Raw genomic sequence first — 26051 nt, forward strand, 5'->3', positions numbered from 1 at the left:
GACAGTTACAAAGATGCTAGTCATTGTGCCTGGGACTACCACATTTATACCCATCAATGTACGCACTTGGCATCATGGATGTAGGAGTACCATGTTCTGGACTGCACTCTTTTGAGGTGTCATTACCTCCACCAATCTCTCATATCAGAGTGACAGTGGCATATATCCAATATTTCTGGCTCTTCCGACCCTTATAGAAGGACACACACTTAACTTCCTTGTGGTTACAGGGTGACTATCGTGTGGCACAAAGACAGAGTAGTTTCAAAGATCTCCTGCACCAGCTCAATTTAACTGGTGCCAATTGCCTGGTCCTCTTTAAAGAGGAACTGCACAGTGCTCACAGGAAAGCTTTGGAGTACTTCAATATAGCAATGCCAAACCAGCCATGAGAGCATTCCAAGACTTCAGAAGGGTTATATTTCTGACAAACACAGGTGGAATCTATAGTTTATCTTTTCTTTCACTGTTCCGTCCCTTATCTGAAAACTCCCTTGCTGACTGTTTGCTAATGCAGCCGTGAAAATAAGTACACCAAGCTTGTACACATAACTAACCACATAGTCAGTTAAACTGCCAAATCAAATCCTAAAACTTTCAAGGACATTCAAGAAAGCATTCCAGGGCGGCATGGTGGTGTAGTGGTTAGTGTAACAGTATTACAGCACCAGCAATTGGGGTTCAATTCCCGCCACTGTCTGTAAGAAGTTTGTATGTTCTCCCCGTGACTGCGTGGGTTTCCTCCGGGTGCTCCGGTTTCCTCCCACATTCCAAAAACGTACAGGTTAGTAGGTTAACATGGGTGTAATTGGGTGGCACGGGCTCATTGGGCCAGAAGGTCCTGTTACTGTGCTGTATAAATACAGTTTTAAAATGAATACTCTTAATCCTTAAATGTGTAAAGAAAAAATAAATTTTGAGTACATAACTAGATCATCTCAGCAAAATAACCTAAACAGACTGGTACCATAGTTAAAATAAAAATAGAGCAGAGAATAATTGTGGGTTATGCAATTTAGTAAAATAAAGTTTTATTTGCAAGGTGCTTAAATTATTTTTTTTGGAATGCTAAAGCTGTCTTGTGTAGCACACTATATTAGATTGTATTAGTGTTTAATTTTCCTTTGAAACCCTAAGCTGGGCATCTGATGATATCATTCATCTGGGACTTAGCTTTTCTGCTGGTCAAATTTAATGGAAAATATGTTCAGGAGAAAATATGAAATTCCTTCCCTTCTTTCCCCTCCACCGCTAAAAGGAATAATGGTTAGTTTGTCGCTAGATAATAGTTTGGAATAGAGTATTCAAGTCTTTACTCATTCTCTAAATTCTATCCTCAAAGTGACATAAGAAACTGTGCATACCATTCAAAAAAGAGACATCTTGGACATTTTGTAAATTGAAGCAATATAATGGACGTACATGTCAAAAGAAAATTATATTTCTTAATGAAAAGGTAAATGATTATGATGAGAATTAAATTTTAGTGGACTCCCATGTGTCAGAACAGATGCATTAAGATATTTATTGGACAGTGTTACATTTAATCACAATTCAACTGAAAACAAAGAGCACAAGACAAGGTAAATTTGGCATTTAAGGTGCAGTTTGATTTAAGGAAATATAAAATTTTCTGAATATAGGTAAGCCAGAATACGTTCTCCATTTCACAGAGAGTGCACGATATTCTTGGAATAAAGATGGGAAAGGCAATTTTCCTAATACTGCTAAAAATAACGGTTTGTAACACAATCCAATAATTTAAGGGAATCAAAAAAATTATGGATTAAAAGAAAATACTAAGAACTATACTCCTCTGACCAAGGAAAACTCAAAACAAAACAAAATCCAGTGAGTGCACAACAGATCAATCATGTTTAACTTCGAAGGCTAATGATATTATAAATTTTCACTGGCAATCATTTTCACAGAATCATTGAATGGTTGCAGCACACCAGGAAACCATTTGGCCCATCATAATGTGTGGGTCTCTTGCAGAACTCTCTAGTTCCATCCATTGGCCATTTCTTTGTAGTTCTGAAAATTTTTCTCCACTATATTTTTCCCATTTTTCTCTGCAATGCTACGATGGAATTTACCTTTAAACTTGAATTTTGCAAGTCCAGTATAATGCTTTCCCTTGGCATAGTTTATTTGGCAGTACCAAAGTGCCAGTGGTGAGATGCTACAAAATTAGATGCAATTCTCAAGCAGTATCCACACTACTATGTTCGCAGTTAATTACCAATAGTAACTATTTGATGCCACCAAGTGGTTACCTATTTGTTCTACTTCCAATAGATATGTGTCTGCTCCCTGGGCTAGATTTTTTTTTGAGGGTAGACTATCTATCTTGGGATAACTTTGGGATATCTAAATAATAAACTAGTATAGTAATGGATATCAACTCAACTCTGCTGAAAAAACTGCATCAGAAATTTCTTAGCAAAGCTGACATTTCCCTTTAACAAAACCAGAAAATACCAGAACGACTCAGCAGGTCAGGCAGCGTCTGCAGAAAGAGAACCAGAGTTAATGATTAGGTCGAAGATCCTTCCCCAGTTCTGAAGTGTTTTTGACCTGAAACATTAACTCTGTCTCTCTGCAGACGCTGCTGTTTTCTGTTTTTATTTCAGATTTCCAGCATCTGCATTTTCCAAAATTTTCTCTCACCTTCCTTTAATGTGTTCTTAGAAATTAAGGTACCCACCGTTTCGTCGTCCCAAACTGGCTCTCATTAAAGCCACATCCATATAAATTACAGTTAAGCAGTATGGCAATGAAGTGCAATCCAAATGAATTCCACGTGAATGTTTTGGCTTTGATTGAGGTGGATGGGCACAGAGGACCAATTGGCTGCACAACAGGAAGGCAAATTAAATGTTAAAGTAAAGATAAACTATAGCCTGGCAGTATTGTTTTGTGGCAAGAGCTTGACTTTCCAAAACCTCAAAGTGTGAGAAATTACAGCAATCGGGTGAAACAACAGGGACACAGGAGAATAAATCTGTAGCACTAGGAAATGTCCTAAAACCCAACAGAGATAGAAATAGATTTCAAGGGACATAAGGGAACAACTAAAGCAACGTAACTGAGCGACGCTGTTTGGCCACACTTCAGTAAGTGATAAGTGGAATATTTTAAAAGTGTGTTGCTGAGACTGTAGAGCGAATACATTTCCTCCAAATCAACATCTTATTAATAAATATAAACAGGGAATGCTGGAAATACTTAGCAGGTCAGGCAGTACATATGGAGTGGTAAATATAATTAATGTTTGATGTCGATGCCCTTTCAACAAAACTAAGAGAAGTTAGAAATCAAATGTTTAAAGTTGCAGAGAATGGGATGGGGTGAAATAAACAAAAGGTCTGTCTGTGATAGGGTGGATGTCCAGAGAGATTAAATAACAAAATGGTGGTACTGGCTGGGAAATAGTGGTGAGGACTTGTTAATTGCTGGTGTTGTGCCAGGTCAAAGTGCAGCTAGAAGGAATGATAAAAGAGACAATAGGGGGGAAAATGCTGTTACTAGAGATACAAACTAGAAGCAAAGTACTGCAGATACTGAAAGTCTGAAACAATAACAGAAAGTGCTAGAATGTCTCAGCAGGTCAGGTAGCATCTGTGGAGAGAGAAGCAAAGTTACTCCTACAGGTTGATGAAATAGCCATTTCCAATACAAATCAGAAATAATGGTTACCAGTAATTTCTTTTCTCTTACTAAACATGCATGCATCTAAATGGATAAATACATGGACATGTTATCACTACAGGGAGAAGAGGCACACTCAAATGATAAGAAAATGCATAACATGTTAAAAATTTGAGCAAAGGAATAAAGCAAGGCCTGGAGAATGGTACACAACATATGTTGAAAAAAGTTGCCACATATACAAAGGAGGACACAGACCCTTAGTCTTATTGGATTTCCTTGCAAATTTCTATAGATATATGGTGGAGAGCATTCTGACTGGTTGCAGCACAACCTGGTATGGAGGCTCCAATGCACAGGATCATAAGAGGCTGCAGAGGGTTGTAGACTCAGCCAGCTCCATCACGGGCACAACCCTCCCTACCATCAAGGACATCTTCAAGAGGCAGTACCTCAAGAAGGTGGCATCCATCACTAAGGACTCTCACCATCCGGGACATGCCCTCTTCTCGATACTACCATCAGGGAGGAGGTACAGGAGCCTGAAAACCAACATTCAACGATTCAGAAATAGCTTCTTCCCCTCCACCATCAGATTTCTGAATGGTCCACGAACCCATGAACACTACCTTGTTATTCCTTTTTTTTGCACTATTTATTTTTATAACTTATGGTAATTTTATGTCTTACACTGAACTGCTGCCACAAAATTTCATGTCACATGTCAGTGATAGTAATAAATCTGATCTGATTCTGAATTTGATTAAAACTGTTGATACAAAGGGCTCTCCGGAGAAGCAATGACCAAAACAAAATAAACGAGAGCCAAGGAGGCTGCAATGAGATAGATCGGCTGGTTGAGTGGTGTCGCAACAACAACCTTGCACTCAACATCAGCAAGACTAAGGAATTGATTGTGGACTTCAGGAAGGGGAAGTAGGGAGAACCTACACCAGTCCTCATTGAGGGGTCAGCGGTGGAAAAGATGAGCAGCTTCAACTTCCTGAGCGTCAATATCTCAGAGAATCTATCCTGGGCCCAACACTTTGATGCAATCATGAAGAAGGCACTCCAGCAGCTTTACTTCATTAGGAGTTTGAGGAGATTCGGTATGTCAACAAAGACTCTCATAAATTTCTACAGATGTACAGTGGAGAGCACTCTGACTGGTTGCATCACAGCCTGATATGGAGGCTCCAATGAATAGGATCTCAAGAGGCTTCAGAGGTTGTAGACTCAGCCAGCTCCATCACAGGCACAAGAACATCTTCAAGAGGTGGTGCCTCAGGAAGGGTGGCATCCATCACTAATGACCTTCACCATCCGGGACATCCCTTCTTCTCATTACTACCATCGGGGAGGAGGTACAGAAGCCTGAAGACTTACACTCAATGATTCAGGAACAGCTTCTTCCCCTCCACCATCAGATTTCTGAACGGTCTGTGAACCCATGAACACTACTTCGTTATTGCGTTTTTTTTTGCTCTACTTATTTACTTTGTAATTTATAGTAATCTTTATGTTTTTGCACCGTACTGCAGCTGCAAAATAACAAATTTCACGACATACAAGTCAGTGATAATAAACCAGATTCTGATTCATTATTTACATTTCTGGAACTGGTGGCACAGTTGCACAGCTGCCAGAGCTGTTGCCTCACAGCTCCAGCAACTTGGGTTCAATCCTGACTTCTGGTACTGTTTGGGTGCAGATTGCATATTCTCCCTGTGACCGCATGCGTTTCCTCCAGCTGTGCCACATTTCTCCCATGTGCTAAAGATGTGCAGGTTGGCAGGTTAACTGCTACTCTAAATTGCCCTAAGTATAGTATGGATGGTAGAATTGATGCAAATGTGAGGCTAATAGGTTACAGGGAAAACAAGGCACGGTAGTGTAGCTGTTAGTGTAACGCTATTACAGCGCCAGTGACCCGGGTTCAATTCCGGCCACAGTCTGTAAGGAGTTTGTACGTTCTCCCTGTGACTATGTGGGTTTCCTCTGGGTGCTCCGGTTTCCTCCCACATTCCAAAGACGTACGGGTTAGGAAGTTGTGGGCATGCTATGTTGGCGCTGGAAGCGTGGCGACACTTGCGGGCTGCCCACAGAACACTCTGCAAAAGATGCATTTCACTGTGTGTTTCAATATACATGTGACTAATAAAGATACCTTAAATGGGGTGGGGCGGGGGGAGGGGGAGAATGGAAATGCTCTGTGGGCTGACAGACACTCGATGGGCTGAATGTCCTCGTTCCATCAGTCCATCATGAAAACCAACCTCCCCTCCATGGGCTCAATATACACTTCTCTCTGCCTCAGAAAAGACCCCACTGACCCCAGACATTTTCTCTCCTCCCCCCTCCCATCAGGCAGAAGATACAAAAGCTTGAAAACACATACCACCAGGCTCAAGGACAGCTTTTACCCTGCTGTTATAAGACTCTTGAATGGACCTCTTGTGCATTACTGAACTCGTGACCTCAAAATCTACATCATCATGACCCTTGTACCTTATTATCTATCTGTACTGCACTCTCTCTGTAACTATAGCACTGTGTTCTGCATTCTGTTATTGCTTTTCCCTTGTATTACCTTAATGTACTTATGCTTTGAAATGATCTGTCTGGATGGCTTGTAAATCTAAGTTTTTCACTGTATCCCGGTACATGTGACAATGATAAACCAACTCCAATTCTGTATTCTATGAAATTATAAAGGAAATCATGATTTAACATATCATTAATTTTCTTCTTTACCTGTCTGTTCAAGTATTGCCAGCAATCTTTTTAAAATGCAGTTTATAATTAAAACATAAGTGGTCCTTTAAGCCATGAAAATCCTTACGAAATTCAACCCAGGCCAAAGCCATGATGTTTCACAAATATTTTATTTCAGGAAAGTATCATGCATCAGTGGTTTTATATTTTCATGGAAAAGAAACGAAATTTTGTAAAATATTCAAATACAAAAATGTAACTGACATTTAATTACAAGATGTAGTGTGTGGTTTGTTATGCCAAAAGCTTGCAAAATGCCAGACAAAGGTGGAAAAAGAAAGACATAACTATGCAATGCCTTTCATAATGACAGGTCACTTCAAAACTCTATATGGAGTATTTTTGAAGTATACTTACTATTGTAAGAAATGCAGTGGCCACTTGTGTACAGCAAGCATAAACAGCTGTGAGAATGAGCAGATTGATGGTGAGGAATGGACTGACAGTGATTCATAATGATGTCTAACCACAGAAAGACAAGGGTAACCTATTGCTTTAAGTGAGGAGTCAAAAGACTTTTGTTAAAGCAAATGAAACATTCGAAAATCTCCAAAAAGTTAATGTGCATAAAATCTTAAAATGCTCATCTTATTTTGAAGAAACCACCAAAATATTTAACAATTAATTGAAAATGTTCATTCTGTAGCATACATTTCATTTTTCTGTTTTTGGACTTTATATACATATAAGCATATAATGATTTCTTTTTATCAATACACCATATAAAAGACTGGATTTCACTTCTATACAAATAGCGCTTCAACAATTCATTTGTTTTCTAAAATTATTAAATCTCAGCAACATTTGTCTGCAAAATCTACACAATTTTTAAAAAAGGGATACAATCCACATTGTTAGAACACACATTCAGTTACCTTAATTTCCATAATCCTTCATCCAGATAACTCAACCATCTTCCACACTTCACAGATATTACCTTACCATTATCAGATTGATCAACACAAACAAGTATTGCATAATGGCCATCATTTGGAATTCACTGAGAATACCCAAAGATAAAGTCAGAAGTTAGAACCAGTGCAAAGGAAAGTTCAGCTTTGAACAGTGCATTGGTACCATTAAGCATCTAGTCCCAGTAAAACTGGAAGGTGGAAATATAAAGCATTGATACCCAGTCCCAATTTCAGTCATAATTTAAAGATTCTGCGACATCTTGCAGCTGTAAGAAAGAAGTGTGGATCACCTCCTAGAACCCATTTACAAGGAGCAATGTCAATGTTAGAAGTATGATAGCTTTATAGTCAAGTTACTGGACCATGAGTTTGAATCCCATAATGGCAGAGGTGGAATTTAAATTCAATTAATGAGAGGTGAAAATACAGGAAACAAGGTGAGAGAGGTGAAATATTAATCATATCTTCCCCTCTAATAGATGCTGACTGAACAGCTGAGTGTCTCAGCATTTAGTGTTTTTATTTAACTTTGTTTCAGTATTTTTTTAAAAGTAATTAATTTATTTTATTTCATTAATTTACATTTTGATCATAACTTTGTATGAAGAATAGCAAGAAGCAATTTTGAGGGTCCTAAATATGGCTTAAGCCAAAACATGATTCAAGGAGAGCTAATTTTTGTTTTACGGCAGTGCAAGGTAAAGGATGTGTACATGAGAGAATGGGGAGTAAAATAAGAGGTCTAGATTAATACTGCACTTAATTACAATCACAGGTAAAATTCAAACTATTTTGCATAAAGCAAAGAGAGAGAGTTAAATAAATTGTTCATTTACCTCAAGTTGATTGTAATTAATTAGAATTAAAGACAGTTTGAAGATGCAATTGATCAAATCATCAGGAGGAAACTCTTTCATAAAGCTCATGGGATGCTCTGAGAAACGCATCACTTGTGCTGAGCTCACTCCACGTTTTAATCATCTTCCCAGTTCACATGAGAATAGTTGAGATTTCAGAGTCCACTTTACCTGGATATTAGGACTCATTCCACAGAGCTGTCCATGTTACTTGGATACTGCATTTAATGTTTTCTTTGAAGTACAAACAAATATTTTAAAAGTAAAACTACTTGCATATTTATTTTTATTTATTAATATCCAAGTCCCGCAGAGGGAAGAATGTTTCCAGCTATATGGAGGGTGGCATTGAAACAAGACCTAATGATAGTGTCTGAAAGATTGGCTATGACACAAACTTTAGCCATTATCTACACATAACAAGTATGCAATTTAATGTTTAAAAGAAATCTGGAATGCTACTGAAAAAAAACTACAATCTATTTCCTTTCTAGGTTTTATAAACCTAATTTAAAGTGTCAGAGTAAAGTTCCATCACCAATATTATCTTAATGTTTTTTTTAAAAGGAGGAAATATTCACATTCATCACTTTTCCACTGCCCTATGGAAATATCCATTATCAGTACCACAGCACAGCTGCACTTAAAATTCACCAGCAGGGTTTGGACACCAGGTGGTGTATAAAGTCCGCATGTCTGTATCATACTGTAGTGCTTTTTTGACCTCTGGGTGGCACTGCAACACCAAGGTACTCTGGATTCTCAGCCGCAGCTTCAACATGACCGTTCACTTTTGGGTGTTTAGGAACAAGATTCTCCTGATACTCAGGATTGTCCAAGCTTACGTTGTGGAGCACTGTCTGGTCCCAGTGATTGGGATGGTCAAGACCTGCTTTGCTGATGGGTTGGGAAGCATTCACATACTCTGGATTCTCCACTGCATTTGTGAATGAGTTTAAATACTGAGAGTCAGTAACTGGACCTCTGCCATTCTTGATGAGGGGGACAAAAAGTTCCTGGTAGCCTGGGTTTTCCATGTCAGAGATGGGGCTTTTCAAGTGATTAGGAAGGGGCTTATTTTGAGCTTGGTTGATGTATTCTGTAAAAGAAAACAAAAACATGTTAACAAACTCATGCACAGAAGATGAAAGGAGGAAAATCATAGATAATTTACATATTCTGGAAATGAGATACAGTAGCTCAAAAACCCACATTTAAAAAAGATACAAATTACGAAAAGAATCAAATCATACCCTGATGAATTACTTAACTGAGGTATTCTCCACTCAAGTGATTGACTAATGCAAAAATATAGAAAATAAAGGAAGAGTCCCATGATTCATTCAGTAACAAAAGAATTCTAATCTTAATCTTGATTATTTTTGAACATTCACAGTACTTAAGAGTAGAGAATTTTAAATTCATCTCTGTCCTAATGTCTAATCCCTATCTCTGGGCTCCGACCCAGGGCTGCGGCTCTCTGGGAAAGCAAAAGGGATTAGTTAAACCCCTTAAGAACTTTACAATTTCCCATGAGATCACCTTTCATTTCTTAAACTAGAGAATAAAAAAAAACAATTCTACTTAATCTCTCTTGGTATGAGAGCATGGTCACCCCAGATATCTAGTGAACCTTTACATAACCCCACTGATCTACTTTGTCAGTAGTCTGAAAAGAAAACGCTATGAAGTACAGATACACATATATTTCCCAATATACAAAAATAATAATATGAAATTAGTGTAAATCACAACTGCATTCACTGTTCATAATAGTTCAAGCTGTAAAAATGACAAAATTTTCGAATTAGGTGCAGGTACCTGGGGCTGGTTGGAAACATCCATTTATGTCATCGTCGTCAAGGAGAACTGTTGGATCAGAACTATAGCGTAAAGTTGAACTGTCTTCTCTCTTAGGAATTCCTTGATGCTGTACAATTAAAAATAATGAAAATTTGATAGAGTAGTTGATTTATAATTCAAAATTTTAAATTTGTTGCAGATTGGAAACTATGCTACAATGAATTGTAAAGTTATTTGTAGCTTCTTTTTTGAATAACTTACATAAAATTATAGTGCAACTTCCAACAAATTTTTCTCAAAAGCCAACACAGAAGATCATAAGTGTCAAAAAGAATCCTGCATAGCTTTGCCAAGAGTCACACCATGGGTACTTCTAAACCACTGGTCTCTAGCCCACCCCAACAATTAAATGTTATAAATAAAATGATTATATTTTTATTTTGTCCCCACTGATTTTAAATAATTATATAACCCCTTAACAAATGATCTTTCAATAAACAATTCAGAATAAATAACTTGTCAACATTTGTAAGAAACAAGTGCTAATCTGCTTGCCCATTGAGCACAAAAATTGTCCTTGCATTTCAGTTTAAGTCTGTCTAAATTGATTAGTCTGGTCAAGGACAAAAGCTTGGTTAAGTACTGAATGTTGCCAGACTAATGAGATCTTGTTTAAATTTCTACTGATTTAACAAAATGCAACTACTGCTTAATTAGTTTACTTTTAATCTGTGCCAGTAATTATCACAGAACACAAGAAATTAAAGGTATAATTTAGCTTCCCACTTACCCCATTTCTATTAATCAAAGTTGATGAATTGTTGCTTGTCATACTCTAGTGAGAAAAAAAATCATAGATAGAAGTGACTGGAAGAAACTTTGACAAAATATGCAAGCGAAAGGCAATCCATTCAAAGCTCTCGAGGTAAGATCCTTTTGATTACTAGATTTTGCTAAAATGGAATTCAGCATTTCTTTGCTGACAGCAATGATGTGATTAATCAAAATAGCAGTTATAGTATGTCATGACATCCAGGATTATGAACGCCAGAGTTTATAATAGTGACCAACAGATGAAACCAAAAGGCAGTGATCTGAATTCACTACACTACAATCCATATTTAACTATTATATTCAAGACACTCATGATCTTGGTTAATCTAAGTCAGGCTTATCATATTCTGACATTTGATGGGCTCATTTTTCATATTTAATATACAAAGAGTTGCAAAGCATAAATAATAAATGTTATTGCAAAACTGTCAACCCCTTTTCTACATCAATCCCAAAAATTATGAGATACCACAGATTGAAAAGATAGTGACTAATGGAGACATTCACCATATCTTTGATCAGTCTGTTTAGAAGGTAAAAGACATATGTGGCAATAAACTGAGGCTTTACTGTCAGAATATTTATTATAACATTTAAGAAAGGGCCCATCTTCCAAAATCTTAAGCTGCAAGTTATTTATTTAGTTTGAAGGCATAACAGCTCAACATGGAATTAATATTACAGCAAAAAATAAATAATAACCTGAACTTTAGAGAATCATAATGACACAGAAGGAGGTCATTCAGCTCATTACATTTAAGACAGTTCTCTGTGAAGTAATCTAGTCAATACCATTCCTGTGCGCTATTGCCAGAGCTCTGCAAGTTTATTTTTCTCAAATGCCACTCTTATTTCCTTTTGAAATCTTTGATAGTTTCCGTATCCACCTAACTCAAAGGCAGCAAGTCTGATGTCATGATAATTCCCTGTGTACACATTTTCTACCTTGTATCTTGGCCCATATCCCCAACTCAAAACCTTCTGTTTCCTTAACCTTGTACCATTAGCTAATGGCAACAGTTTTCCTTTGTCTACCTGATTTAAACATGTTATAATCTTGTACACCTTTATCAAATTTCTCCTCAACCTCCTTTGCTCTAAGGAAAACAACTCCAACTTCTACAATCTAACCTAGCAGCTAAAATCCCAAAGACTTCTTCCCGGCAATCTTTCAAGGATCTTCACATTCTTCCTCAAGTATGGCAAACAGAACTGCACACAATTTTCTAGTTGTGGCTGAACCAGAGCTTTTCTAATCATGACCTCTATTTATGAAGCCCCAAATCTCATAAACTTCACTAACTAATCTCTCAATGTCCTGCCACCTTCCAAGATTCATGGTTATGAACACATCAGTTCCTCCGTTCCTACATATTCTTTAGAACTGCACCTGCACCATTTAGACTGTATTGCCTCACCAAAATCCCTTCTGATAAAATGCATCACCTCACAATTCCATGTTTCAATGCAGTCAACTGGCTTGGCATCATTAATTTGGTAACCCTAACACATTTTGACATTTTACTCTGCATTCCAGTATCAAAGCCACTTGAATCAAATACTTCACTCTTACTCAACTATTCTCACTTGGACACTTGGCCCACCTTATTCTCCAGCTGTGCTTTCTTCCTGATTGAAATGAGAACAGGTCCAGGAAGTGCTCTTGAACATAGTTTAGAACTTCCTCCCCTCCTACCCCAATTGATAGTTATGTAATTAACATCCACTAGTCTAATCTCTGTAATTTTGCTACAGGTTAGCTCTCCTGCATCCTTCACACAGCTCAAATGTCTACAGAATAGTCTTCTAGCATGATTATACCCTTTTTCTTCTCAACTCTAAACCAATGGATTCTACCCTTGCCTCCCCGCTGACATCATCTCTTTCTAACACTACAATGCCTTCCCTAACCAGTGCCAGAACTTCACCTCCCTTTCCTATCTTTTCTAAACACTTTGTATCCATGAATAGTGCCCAAATCTCACCATATTTCTGTTATTGCCAATGCATTATGTTCTCATACAGCTATATGCATGTAGCTTACCAACTTTACTCAATGTACTGGTGTTCACATACAGATATTTCAAATCTACCTTTATAGTCCTCACGGTCCTTCCTGTCTCTCCCAGCCAATATGGTGCCTCTTCGTTAGTGCTAGCTAACATTCTCACACCTTTAACACCTTAGTCCTCTTTTATACTGCATCTCAAGAACCTTGGTCCTGTTGATGTGTCTCCTGCTCCAGAAATGGTCCTAATGCCTCCAAAATCTGAAATGCTCCAGCATCACGATTCAAACATGCATTAATCCTCCTCATCCTCCTATTGTTATTCTTGCTGATGTGTGGCACTGGGAGTAATCCAAGGATTACTATCTTTGGTGTGGCGGGTGGCGTGGGGGGGAGGCAGGGAGTGTAATCCAAAGGTCTTCGAGGTCATACTTTCTCCCTATCTCCTGAAGCCTGACAGCAGGATCATAATAGTTGCCCTCTCTATGTTGATATTGACACGACTCTTCTGGCTCATGCCCTTCTCCCTGCCAACTCTCCTGCACCCTCTCCATTATGTGGTAAAAATTACAGTGAGGCTATCAGTGCTTGCTGTATCGAGCAGAGAATCAAACAACAAATACAAATGACCAGCTAAATAACAGCTTTTATCCTAGTTGACTTGCTATCCCAGAGACTTGCATGATCATGCAAGTAGATAGGGTGGTAAAGAAGGTGCAAGGCATGTTTGCCTTCATTGGTTGGGGAATTGAGTATAAGATATAAGCAAGTCACGATGCAGCTATGTAAAACTTGGGTTAGGCCACATTTGGAGTATTGTGTGCCATTCTGGCTGCCTCATTACAGCAAGGATGTGCAGGCTTTGGAATGGGTACAGAAAAGTTTACTAGGATGCTGTGTGGATTAAAGGCATGAGCTATAAGGAAAGGGTGGACAAACTTGAGTTGTTTTCTCTTGAGCATCAGAGGCTGAGGGGAGACCTGATAGAAGTTTATAAAATTATGAGAGGCATAGATAGGATAGACAGTCAGAATCTTTTTCCCAGGGTAGAGAACATGCATTTAAAGTGAATTTAAAGTGAGAGGGGGAGAATTTAAAGGAGTTTTTATATATATACACACACACACACACACACACACACACACAGAGAGTGGTATGTTCCTGGAACATACTGCCAGGGGTAATGGTGGAAGCAGATACGATAGTGGCATTTAAGAGGCTTTTAGGTAGACACATGAATATGCAGGGAATGGAGGGTTAAGAATCAAGTGCAGGCAGAAGAGATTTAGTTTAATTTGGCACCATGTTTGGCATTGTGGGTTGAAGGGCCTGTTCCTGTGCTGTACTGTTCTATGTTCTATCAATATTTTGCTGAGGAAATTCACAAAGGGCAGAAAATTGAGGCACTCTTGTGATCAACAACCATTAAACATGCCAATGGGAGCTAGAATTTGCTCAACCTAAAACAGTTTTCAACAACTTGATAAGTCTTAATTGTTTAAAAGTTTTGACAGCTCTGACATCTAACTAAGCTAGGGGGCATGGCACTGACATCTATCAAAGTTGTTTTTCTCAGCTGTTATGGAGTAGGGCTTGTTCATGCTCCCTCATGTGACAGTATTTACATGCACAAGGCCCTTCTGCTCAGGGAATGCAAGTTAACACCTGGGGATCTGGATGAGATAAATGCCACCTCTCTTTGGATGTCTGCATGAATGTGGGCATTGCAAATTTGGGCCATTATGTCCTGCATTACCTTTTATAACAACATTCAGGTGGAATTATTTTAAATATTTTTGGTTAGCAAAACAATTGGTTTTATGGTTTTCTTTAAGATCCACTGCTCTCGCTATTAAATTATGGGCAAAAGTGATACATGTAAGAGGATGTGTGAAACTTCATCCATCAATTGCAAAACTCACCACTGATGTACATAAGGGTGTCCTTGATGTGGAAGGACTGTTGAAGAAACCTGCATGAGGAACGAGATATTCATCGGCATCCACAATATCTTCCATATCTTCTTCCTCTATTATGGTGCGATAAAATCTCGAGTCACTTGGACTTGGCAGGTGCATGCGATCATCACCCTAACAGAACAATAACGCAATTAAAACCATGTTCCTGACCACAGCTAAAACGTGCAAACAAACAAGATATTTATTGTTATGATAAACCATAATCTTTGAAGATTAGAGAAGGTTTTAAATTAATGGTTTCTATTATGTATATCTAAATATCCATTTTTGAGAATGGAGGAAAATTGTGTTTTCTATGAAATTATTTTCCATAAAAGACATTAATCCACACCTTATTCTTGTATATTCTCTTTGGAAACCACCCTAACATTATTGCAGTTGACATCCAATGCAATTTTGCCATCTTGTTAACATGAGTAGATAATTCACAATTTGCAGTCACAGCCTTAACAACTCAAGTTTTCTTTGGAACATTTTAGAAAGTTTAAAGGGTAATTCATTATTTTATGCATATATTCCAACAATGTTAATATAGAAACGAACTATCAAGGTAGAAACACCATTCAATTCACACCCTTTTTGAATTGTAACATATTGCAACATCCACAGAAACATTCCTGCATAAAGATCTCATTAAGCTTTCAATAACATTGTATGTGTTGATGACTAGAACCCACTTGTCTTTGTTAGCATGTGCAAGCAGCTCACACTTTGAAAGCTGTTGTTCAAAAGTAGGAATTCACTATGCTCTTTTAAACCAACAATGTGATTACCATTCTTTGCTCTAGTCAGACCTCTGGTTTAAAAATGCATTACCTGAATTACAAGGTAACGTTGTGGATCTCGGGCCATCCGGGAGAATTCAGAGGTCAGCTCACGGAATCTAGGTCTACTTTCTGCATCAATCATCCAACCTAATTCACAAAGATAATTAAGGGAAAATTTTATTCTGAAGCTACTGACGGACGTACATAATCTTATTTTAATGACCAAATTTCACTCGATAAAATTCCTAGTCGGTGCACAAATCAACAATCCCAATAGTTTATCACCCCATCAGAGATATTCTTTGTCCTATCCAACCTTCCCCCACCCTCTCTGCAACTTAGAGCTTGTTTTCTCACTTTTCCAGTTCTGATGAAGGATCTTCAACCCGAAACTCTGTTACTCTTTCCACTGCTGCTGCCTGTCCTGTTTTCAGGATTTTCTGTTTTAATTCCAATAGTTATTGTGTGTTATTCTGTGCATTTAAATTTTCCAGCACAAGCCTACCACTAACTGCTGTAAAAAAAGTTAAAACGTGTAAAATTATTCCAGTTCTTTGTTTAGATTCAGAAATTACATGAGTGATCAAAACATTAAAATGGCTATATATTTTGAGGATTATTTCTTATTCACACAAGAGTGAAGAGAAATGAGATTCTCTGCATAGGCAGTTTCACGCTATTTAGTTTTGGAGTCAATTTGCACCTTCACACCCAATTTGCTTTTCCCAAGTTAAGCATTGGTACAAAAGCCAAATCCACTTTGCCCTGATGCTTAACTGGCAATGTGTGAATGCACCATCACGCATGAGCTCAGCAATACTTTCAATTATTTATTTATCAGGATTTAATACTGCACAGATATGCCGTGAGATTATAATTATACTGTTGAGTGAGAGAATTTTTTTCATTATTAAAACAAATGATGCAATAAAATGTACTTTTATAATTCTGTCATCACAGTACAACATATTTACTGGAACAGTTTGATAGCTTTTCAAAAACCATTGGAAATATGGCACATATACAAGGACTAACAGCAAGACTTTTATATTACTATAATACATTCTGCAATGCTCCCTTTGCACACCAAACAATTTTTACTCGACCTTGTTTATGGCAGGATGTCTTTGTCACTTTTCAGCATCTTGCCCAGACAGCCATTCTTCACTTATGAGCCTGGACAAGAAATGTCAGCCAAACGGCAGTGGAGTACGCCTTCTCTATAAAAGTGCATTTTCTGAAAGACTCACTGGTTAGCTATTAGAAGCAAGAGTCTTGTGATTCTCAGTCCAATTATAGTAAAACTCACATCACCCTTGTGATCAGTTAATTCATCAATAGCAGGGATAAACTTTGAACTATTATGGCTTGTTTTTTTTAAGGTTCTGAGGCACATTTGCATATTGCATCAATGGGAAACCGATATTTCTTAACTGTAACATCTCCCTCCCTTTAAAATAAACTGCCAGATACAACTAAATGATTCCTATATGAAGAAAACTTACATTTAACCATGATCATGTATACATCAATTGTACAGATTGGAGGTTGTGGCAATCGTTCCCCCTTCTCCAAGATATTTGGAATTTCACAGGCAGGAATACCATCATAGGGCTTAGACCCAAAAGTCATTAGTTCCCAAATGGTCACACCTATGAGGGGAAAAAAAAGCATGTCATGTAATTCTAAAAAAGGCACAGCTAATTACTGTTAGTTGTGCTTAACCTTCCTGGCTCTGAGGCACTGAAAGCAAATATAGATTCTTAATACATTCTAACTCTCTTCTAAATGGTGGTAACTATCACCCTACTATTATGCCTGTGCTAGATGCTTATAATTTAGGTTAAACACAGGAGTAAGTCATGGCAAGCTACTGCTGAAAAGATTCAAGATAGAATTGGTCTCCAAAATGACTAAAATATGCTCTTTTGAATGCATTTCTTACAGACTTTGACAAATTATCCAATAAAGCAGTCTATTGTAGACGTCAACGTACATGCCATTTATGATGAGTAATTCTGACATTAGTCTCAAAAGGGATCATTTTATTTATACAATTGCAATGTTTATATGTTAGCTCTCCTATCCCAGAAGTTTGATAGGAGAACAAACTGGACAATCAAGTATGGGGATTAGAAATACAACCTTTGGTCCATCTAATAAAAGTGAAACACTAAACTAAAAAATTCAATCTGATATTTGACCTACTAAAGAGATCTCCAGGACGTACTTTGGTCTAATAACCTCTGAACAAAGAATTAGTAACTAAATTTGGAAATGAGGAGAGCTTTATGGTATGCATAATAACTTGTCCATGTCTTAATACATGTTTAATTTCATACATATAAGGAATTTAGAACAGGGGTTAATAATTTTAAGGTCAAGTAATTTCCAATCACATTCTAAAGCTCACCATTCACATTTGCAAAGCCCACACCCACCTCCAGCCTCACGTCCTTCTGTTTTCAAGTAATTTTACAACTATATTTTAAAGTTTCACCTCCATTAACTATAACATTGCTATAGCTAGCCAAATTACTATTTGCCATCATCCTTTATCAAAACAATTACCTGCTTCCATCCTGGTCAATCCTTCCACTGTACTTTTTTTTAAAAGGAGATAGACTCATCAATTTTCCATCAACAACTTTAAGATTTCTTGATTACCTTGAGGCACTTGTAATAGAGGGAATGCAACAGCCATTGCACATGAAATAAATAATCAGGTAATGTGCTTTGGCGATGGTGATTGAGGGAAAAAGGTTTCCCAGGACATTCCAAAAAAATCAAAAGAATTCCTATCCTTCTTCTCCTCTACAGGAGAACATAAGGAACATAAAATTTTCTCTTATCTATTCTGCCAGTCATATCCTCAAAGGACTTCAGTGGATTGGTCAAACATCATTTTTCTTTTGTAAATCCATGATGACAGTGTTTAATCCTATGGTTATTTTCAAGGTGGTCTGTTATTACATCCTTCAAATTAATTCCAAAATTTTCCCTGCTCCTGACATGAGACCAACAGGTCAGCAGTTCCCTGTGTTTTCTCTCCCCCCTTTCATAAATAGTGGAGCTCCGCTCTAATCCTCAGGGATAATTCCAGACAAAAACCAAAATGTTCTCTATTGCAGGGTCCTGATACAGAATCTCAACCCGAAATTTTGACCATCCCTGCCTGACCTGCTGAGTTACTCCAGCAGGTTGTTTTTTTGCTCCAGATCATAGCATCTGCAGTCTCTTGTGTCTCCATGTTTGCTATAGCCACCTCCTTCAAGGATGTAGGTCATTGGGTCCTTGGGATTTACTGGCTTTTAGTCTCACCAACTTCTCTAGTACTTTTCCCCCCACTAATACTTACTTCCTTCAATTCCTCATTCTCACTAGACTGTCGGCTCTCTGGTATTTCTAGCAATGTGGTGGCCAAAGTGAAGGCTCATGTCACTACAAAATTTTACTGCACAAAACGATAGGTGTCAGGTGCCAGCCAACAGACCTTGCACACAAAGGACGATCCTCTACCTGTTCTACTAATATGAAGTGAGTGGAGTAACTGAGATTGCAAGTCACAGATGTGGTTAAGGGGTGGACGGGGGTGGTCATGGTTGTAAGAAGCTGCGGAACAGGGGGCAGTGGGTGGAGGGGGAATGTGTCAGAATACTGATGGAATACTTCTCACAGTAACGGGAAATACAATGACTTACCATAACTCCAGATGTCACTCTGATGGGTAAATGTCCTATGAAGGATCGATTCCAATGCCATCCATTTGATGGGTAACTGCAGGAAAGAGAAAAACAGTTGATATTTTACAACAAAAGAAAAGATTGGCTTGCGAGTATAGAGTCAGAATTGTCCAGCACTGAAAGGGTCCCTTTGGCCTGCCATGTCCATGCCAACCTTTTTGCTCGTCTACACTAATCCTATGTGCCTGCATTAGGCCCATATCCTTCTATGCCTTGCCTATTTAAGTGACTGTCTAAATGTCTCTTAAATGTAATGATTCTATCTGATTCCATCATCTTCTCTGGCAGCGAGTTCCAGATATCAACCATTCTGAGTAAAAAAAAAACACTTTTCCCCTCAGATAGCTTTTAATGCTCCTTCATCTCACTTTAAACCTATACCCTGTTATTTTTGATATGCATGGGAAAAAGATTTTGACTATCTTTCCTACCTTTATATACCTCTATCAGGTCACCCCTCAGCCTTCTTTGCTCCAGGGAAAACAAACCCAGCCAATCCAATCTCTCCCCATAAGTAAAGTCCTCCAATCCAGGCATCATCCTGGTGAATCCCCACTACACTCTCTCCAGCTCAACCACCACCTTCCCACAGTGTGGTGACCAGAACTGCACACAATACTCCAAGTGTGGTCAACTTGTGTTTTTTAAAGTTGCAATATAACATACTAACTTTTATATTCTTTGCACTGACCTATGAAGGCAAGCATGCCATATGCCTTCTTCACAACCCTATCTACCTGCATTGCCATTTTCAGGGAGCTCCAAGGTCTCTCTGTTCATCAACATTGTTTAGTGCCCTACCATTTACTGTACATGTCCTACCCCTACTTGACCTCCTAAAGTGCATCACCTCACAATTATCAGGATTAAATTTCATCTACCAATGCTCTGCCCAACTTTTCATCTGATGCATATCCTGCTGTAGTCTTAGACTACCTCCCTCGCCACATTAATTTTTGTGTTAACTACAAACTAATGAATCCTATCACCTACATTCATATCCAAGTCTTTAGGACAATAAAGGTGCCAAAGCTGATCCCTGCAGTGCATAACTGGTCACATACTAAAATTTGTGAAGCATTCTTCCACCACCACCATCTGTTTCCTATCACCAAGCCAATTATAGATCCAATGAGCCAACTCAGCTTCGACCCAGTAGCCCTTAACCTTTTGGACCAGCTTCCATGCAGGATCCTGCAAATGCCTCACTGAAGTCCTTACAGACAATGTCTACCACTTGCCTTCATCAATGCCCTTGGTTATCTCCTCAAAAAACTTAAATAAATTAGTGAGACAGGATTTCTCCACACACAAAACCATGCTGATAATCCTGAGTCAGCCCCTGTCTTTCCAAACGTACAGAAATCTTGTTCCTTAGGACTTTCTCCAATAATTACCCTACCACTTACTTAGGGCTCACCAGCCTATAGTTAAAAGATTAGGTAGTTTACATGGAGAGAAACTACTTCATTTGTCAAGGGAATCCAGAATGAATGAGCACATCTATTAACAAATAGAGCTAGTCTTGTCATGACGTTAGGAACATTTTTTATTACATGAAGAGTAGTGAAAATTTGGAACACACTCCTCAAAATTTTGTTGAGGTAGAATCAATAAAAAATTTCAAGACTGAGATGGGAGATTTTGATACACAGGGGTACAAAGGGGAATGAATTCAAGGTGGGTAAATGGAATTGAGGTACAGATCAACTATAATGTAAATTACAGGGGCTTGAGGGGTTGAAAGACCAAATGACCATATTTTCTTAAAGTTCTTTGCAACTTATCAATAGATTTCTAGAGCATTATGCAAATGTAAAATTCTTTTAATGTTAATTGGTGAATTACATATGGAGTACTAACATGAGAAGCCATGGACAGAGATGGAGATTTGAACTCCTGCTTGCCGGTTACTGATCTGTTTGACTTCTCTCTTTCACTCACTCACATAATATATCACCCATGTGCTCACATGCAAAGTTGGCCTCATTAATTTAAATGATTAAAGTACAAAATATCTTGCTTCCAGATACTAAAAAACATCAGTTCAACTTGTTCACAAGTTACTATACATTTAACAAGGCTGAGGTAATCAGTTAATATCAGAATTAACTTACGTTAGTTCAAGCATACAGAATATTCTATTAAATGTACATATCTATTGAGCTTCAGTGCAATGTTGTCTTCAAGGATCCAAGTCAGATACCTTGCTTGCAAGATTAATTGTGTTTAACCGTTAAAAATGCAATACCGAAAAGCTGCTTACATCAATATTAAATTGACTGCAGTTCTTTGTTTGATTTATTAAAGAGATAATGATATGAGACTTCTGATCAACAGTGCAATAAAATCCACCCACTTTTACACTTCCTGTAATCTGTACTATTGAAATGCAACCAGAATTCTGCTACCTGTTCTGTTCCTTTACCAAGAATTCCTGCTCCATCCCAAGGCTTTGAGTCAGATGCAGATGGTTAATAGTCACCTACTAATTCTAAATGATTCCACTACCAACGTGCATTATGGCTGTATCTGATTACAGCGAAATACATGGTATCAGTAATCATCAATAATTTATCATGACACCTGTGCTCCATTCGAGCTTGTTACATAGAGAACCAAGCTCTTACTTTGCCACCATCCTCATGGTATTCTTTTTCATCCACATCCAGAAGTCTGGCAAGTCCAAAGTCTGTAATCTTTATGTGCTGGGGTGTCTTTACCAGAACGTTTCGAGCTGCCAAGTCTCGGTGTACTAACCGGCGCTCCTCCAAATAGCTCATTCCCTGTGCGTGAAGAAGATACACCATTTTTGTGCTGTTGCATTTCATAAATCAACTTCAGAGTTACTTCAATTGACTCCGAACAGCAAGAAGTATTTGATAATGTAAATTATTCTCCATTTTTGCTCTTAGTCCTATTGATTTCTCCTGTACATTTTTTAACTAATATTTTACTCATTTACATCTCCTTGTGCTGGACACCTTCTTTATTTAAGAGGACAACATTATCCTTGGTCTATTCCAATGGCCCTTCTGCTCAGGTCTATAAGCAAGCATTAGACAATGACATGTATGACTTAACCACCCAGTGTCTGCTTAAAGCCAACAAATCCCCTGGACTTGATGCCTACATTCTATGGTCCAAGCAAAGGTTGCTATAGAAATGATGTATGCAGTCTTTTCAACTCCCCCACATTTACCAGCAGATTGGAAAATAGCAAAAGTAACACTACTATTCCAAAAAAAAGGGAGGGAATGAGAAAAATAAGGAACGGCCATCTAATTAGTCTGATATCCATTGCCAGGAACTTCTACAGTAGATTATAAATGAATAGGAAACATAGAATATCACAATGAGATTAAGCAGGATCAATACTATTTTATGAAAGGGAAATCGTGTTTGATAAGTTTATTTGAGTATCTTGTCAATAGGGTGGATTTGAGGAAATCAGTGGAATATCTGTTTTTTTTCCCTAAAAAGAATGCCACACAATAGTTTGTTAATGAAAGGATGCATGACATTAATATATTACAAGAAATGAAGGATTAATGCAAACATAAAGCAAAGAGTGGGAATAAGTGGATTACTTTCAGGTTGGCAGTCAGTTATTTGAAGGGTAAAAAGGTCAGCGCTGAAGCCACAGCTACTTACGGTCCATAGTAACAACAGATGAAGGAACTAAGAGCAACATATTTAGATATGTTAAAGATTCAAAGTTAGTGGAAAAGTAAGCCAGGAGGTGGATAGAAAGAGTCCAGCAGGTTAAGTGAGTATGTAAGAAGGCAGCAGATGGACTATTCATTCAGGTGGGAAGAATAGAAAAAGAGAATAATTTTTAAACTGTAAGAAACAATTGAATGCCAGTCATTAAACAGGTTTGGATCCCTTGTCACAAAACCTGGAAGAATTAATGTGCAAGCAAATTAAGTTGTAAGGAGGACATAATGAGGGCACAGAGAGATATCGACATGTTAAATGAGTGGACAAAGATCTGGCAAATGAAGCATGACAGCAGAAAATGTGGAATTGTCCATTTTGACAGAAAAATGTATCATCTAAATGGTGAGAGAATGCAGAACTCTGAGATGCAGAGGAATCTAGGGGTCCTAGTGCATGATTCACAAAAGACTTGTAAGCAGCGAGTAATTAGGAAAAGTAATTGAGTGCTATAGCTAAGGAAATAAAATACAAATATAGAGAGGTATGCTTCAGTTACATTGGACATTGTTGACACCACATCAGGAGTACTTAGCTCAGTATTAGTCTCCTTATTTACAAAAGGAAGTTAATGCATTGGTATGAGTTCAGAGAAGATTTACTAGACTGATACAAGTAATGGATGGGTTGTTTTATGAGAAAAGATTGGACAGACCAGGTTTGCATCTGCTGTAGTTTAGAAGAAAGAGAAGGACTTGTTTGAAATGTACAAGTTTCTGAAATGTTCTGACAGGATGGATGTGGAGAAGTTGTTTCTCTTGTGGGAGAATCTTAATCGAGGGGTCACTTTAAAATTAAAGGATTGGCCATTTAAGACGAAGATGAGGCAAATTTTTTTCTGAGGGTTGAGAGTTGTTGGAATTCTCTTCCACCAGAGTAAAGGCAGAGTTAGGTGGATTCTGGATAAGTAAAAGCAAAAGGCTGAAAGGTTACCATTGGTAGACGGGGATGCGGAATTGAGATTAAAATCACCCTAGGCATTATCTTATTTAATGCTGGAATACTGGTGGGGGTGGGGGGGGGGGTCAAGTGGATGCCTACAGCAATCTAATTATGCTCGAATGTATATTAGGAAGACAAATGGTACACTGGCCTTTATTTCAAAGGGATTGGTAGACAAGGATAAAAAAAAGTACTGCAGAAGCTGGAAATCTGAAATAAGAGCAGAAAATCTTATCTAGCCTTACAACCAACAAGGCTTTTGGATGAGAGACATTTTCAAAGACTTTTCAAAGGCTGCTGCATTATTTCTGTCCCCTGCATGGTGGTCAACTGGGTGAACTAAACCAGACTGAAGTTAAATGGTTTCTATGACCAGTTCTCTTCCTGACTGCTGATTAGTTACCCGTTCCCTAGACAAATCATCGCTGTCCTGCACTTCCCCTGTGCTACTGACAGGGTTCGACACCACGCACTTCCAGATAAGTTACAATAAAATCAATGCTCATGCTAATAACTTCCTTTGTTCATCAGTGCTTCAGTTCATGGGTTTATTTAAATTAAATCACTACTCATCACAATCTGACCTACTTCTTTCCAAGACTTCAAAGCTACACAACCATTTACTTTCAATGCTCGTCTTCAGTCAATCATTGCTATTGATTTACTCCATTTTCTCCCCTACACTTTTCAAATTCTTGTCCTAGTTCAAGGCCTTTCTGTAAACAAATGTGGGAATTAAAGACACACCAGGGCAGTGCATTAACCTACCCAATTAATTTCTATTCATCTAATTTTTTAGTGACTTTAAAATTGTGGACCACACAATTAGGATAAACACTTTGCAAAATCCCTTGAATGAGATTATAAAATTCCTCTCCAGTGTCACAACTGGCTTGAGCAGGTTTGTTCATAAACATTTCATTAAATACTGTATTGTTGCCAGCAATCAGTCTGTATACGTACCTTTGCTATCTGCACACACCAGTTGAGAAGATATTGGGAACCAATATTTTCTTTGTTTTCCCGTATGTAGTCCAACAGACAGCCGTAGGGCATCAGCTGTGTGACAAGTTGCACAGTCGAAGTGAGACAGATTCCTAGTAACCGGCAAACATGGGGATGGTCAACACTTGCCATCACATATGCTTCCTGCAAAGAGAAAGCATGTGTAGAATGATACCTTGGTCTTCTGTAGACATAGACAAATAGTTAAGCAAATCTAATCCATTAAACACTCGAATACGATCTGGTGCTCACAGTGCTCAGAAGGTTAAATGGATACACAAGGTTCCTTTTAAACATATCTGTGTCAAATTTATCACCTACATATTGTGACTTAAACAAAGTCACTCAAAATTGCATCATGTTCCAAATGTATGTAGCACACTGGTCTTAACTTTCCAATATCTCCATTAATCCTTACAACTGCCTCTGAATTGCCAGGCTGCCTCTCAGACATCCTATCCTGGAAACTTTCTCTGACCAAATACTGGAATGACTGAAGACATTGTATTTGGTCCTCATCACATAGTCTCTAGTCACTAATTCCACCTTCTTCCTAGAAATTGGACAACATCACTCACAACTTGGGCACTGCATCTGAGACTGAGATGAGTTTCCAACTACATACCTGCACCATTAATAAGATTGCTTCCAATCGCTTTGTAGCATTACCTGACTTTTCCTATTCCTCTGCATATCTGCTGCTGAAATCCTTAAAATCTGGTAATTTTAATGCACATTGGCCCTCTCTACCATCTTCCACTCTCCAGAAGCTTGAACTCATTCAAAACTCTGCTTTTTAAGAGCTCCAGGTTTATATGGGGTGGAAGATGGAAGGCTGGCCCTTAAAATAATTTGCCTTAAGTCTTGCCCACCGGCTACCTCTGTGTGTTGGCTCCAGATTCAGTAATATCTTAATTTTAAAATTCACATCCTGGTTTTTAAAATCTTGCACAGGCTCCCACTTTCCTCTCTCTGTAACCTCCGCCAACAACACCATTCTCTGAGAAATCCACAGACCTCCAGTTCTGCCTTCTTGTGGATCCCAATTTT

The 26051-nt window shown here is 38.1% G+C and overlaps 1 protein-coding gene across 1 annotated transcript in view; it reads right to left on the reverse strand.

Annotated features, from left to right (window-relative positions):
* Positions 1 to 6536: 6536 nt before the first annotated feature.
* The window catches only part of LOC127570235 (epidermal growth factor receptor-like), a 214400-nt gene continuing 194885 nt past the window's right edge, over positions 6537 to 26051 (reverse strand). The window contains 9 exon segments of the mRNA XM_052015548.1: positions 6537 to 9299; positions 10022 to 10130; positions 10794 to 10838; positions 14768 to 14935; positions 15641 to 15738; positions 17097 to 17243; positions 19293 to 19368; positions 21965 to 22120; positions 24960 to 25145. Of these exon segments, the coding sequence (XP_051871508.1) occupies positions 8902 to 9299; positions 10022 to 10130; positions 10794 to 10838; positions 14768 to 14935; positions 15641 to 15738; positions 17097 to 17243; positions 19293 to 19368; positions 21965 to 22120; positions 24960 to 25145 (1383 nt within the window). The 3' untranslated portion in view covers positions 6537 to 8901.

Source organism: Pristis pectinata, chromosome 5, assembly GCF_009764475.1.
Source record: "Pristis pectinata isolate sPriPec2 chromosome 5, sPriPec2.1.pri, whole genome shotgun sequence".
NCBI lineage: Eukaryota > Metazoa > Chordata > Chondrichthyes > Rhinopristiformes > Pristidae > Pristis > Pristis pectinata.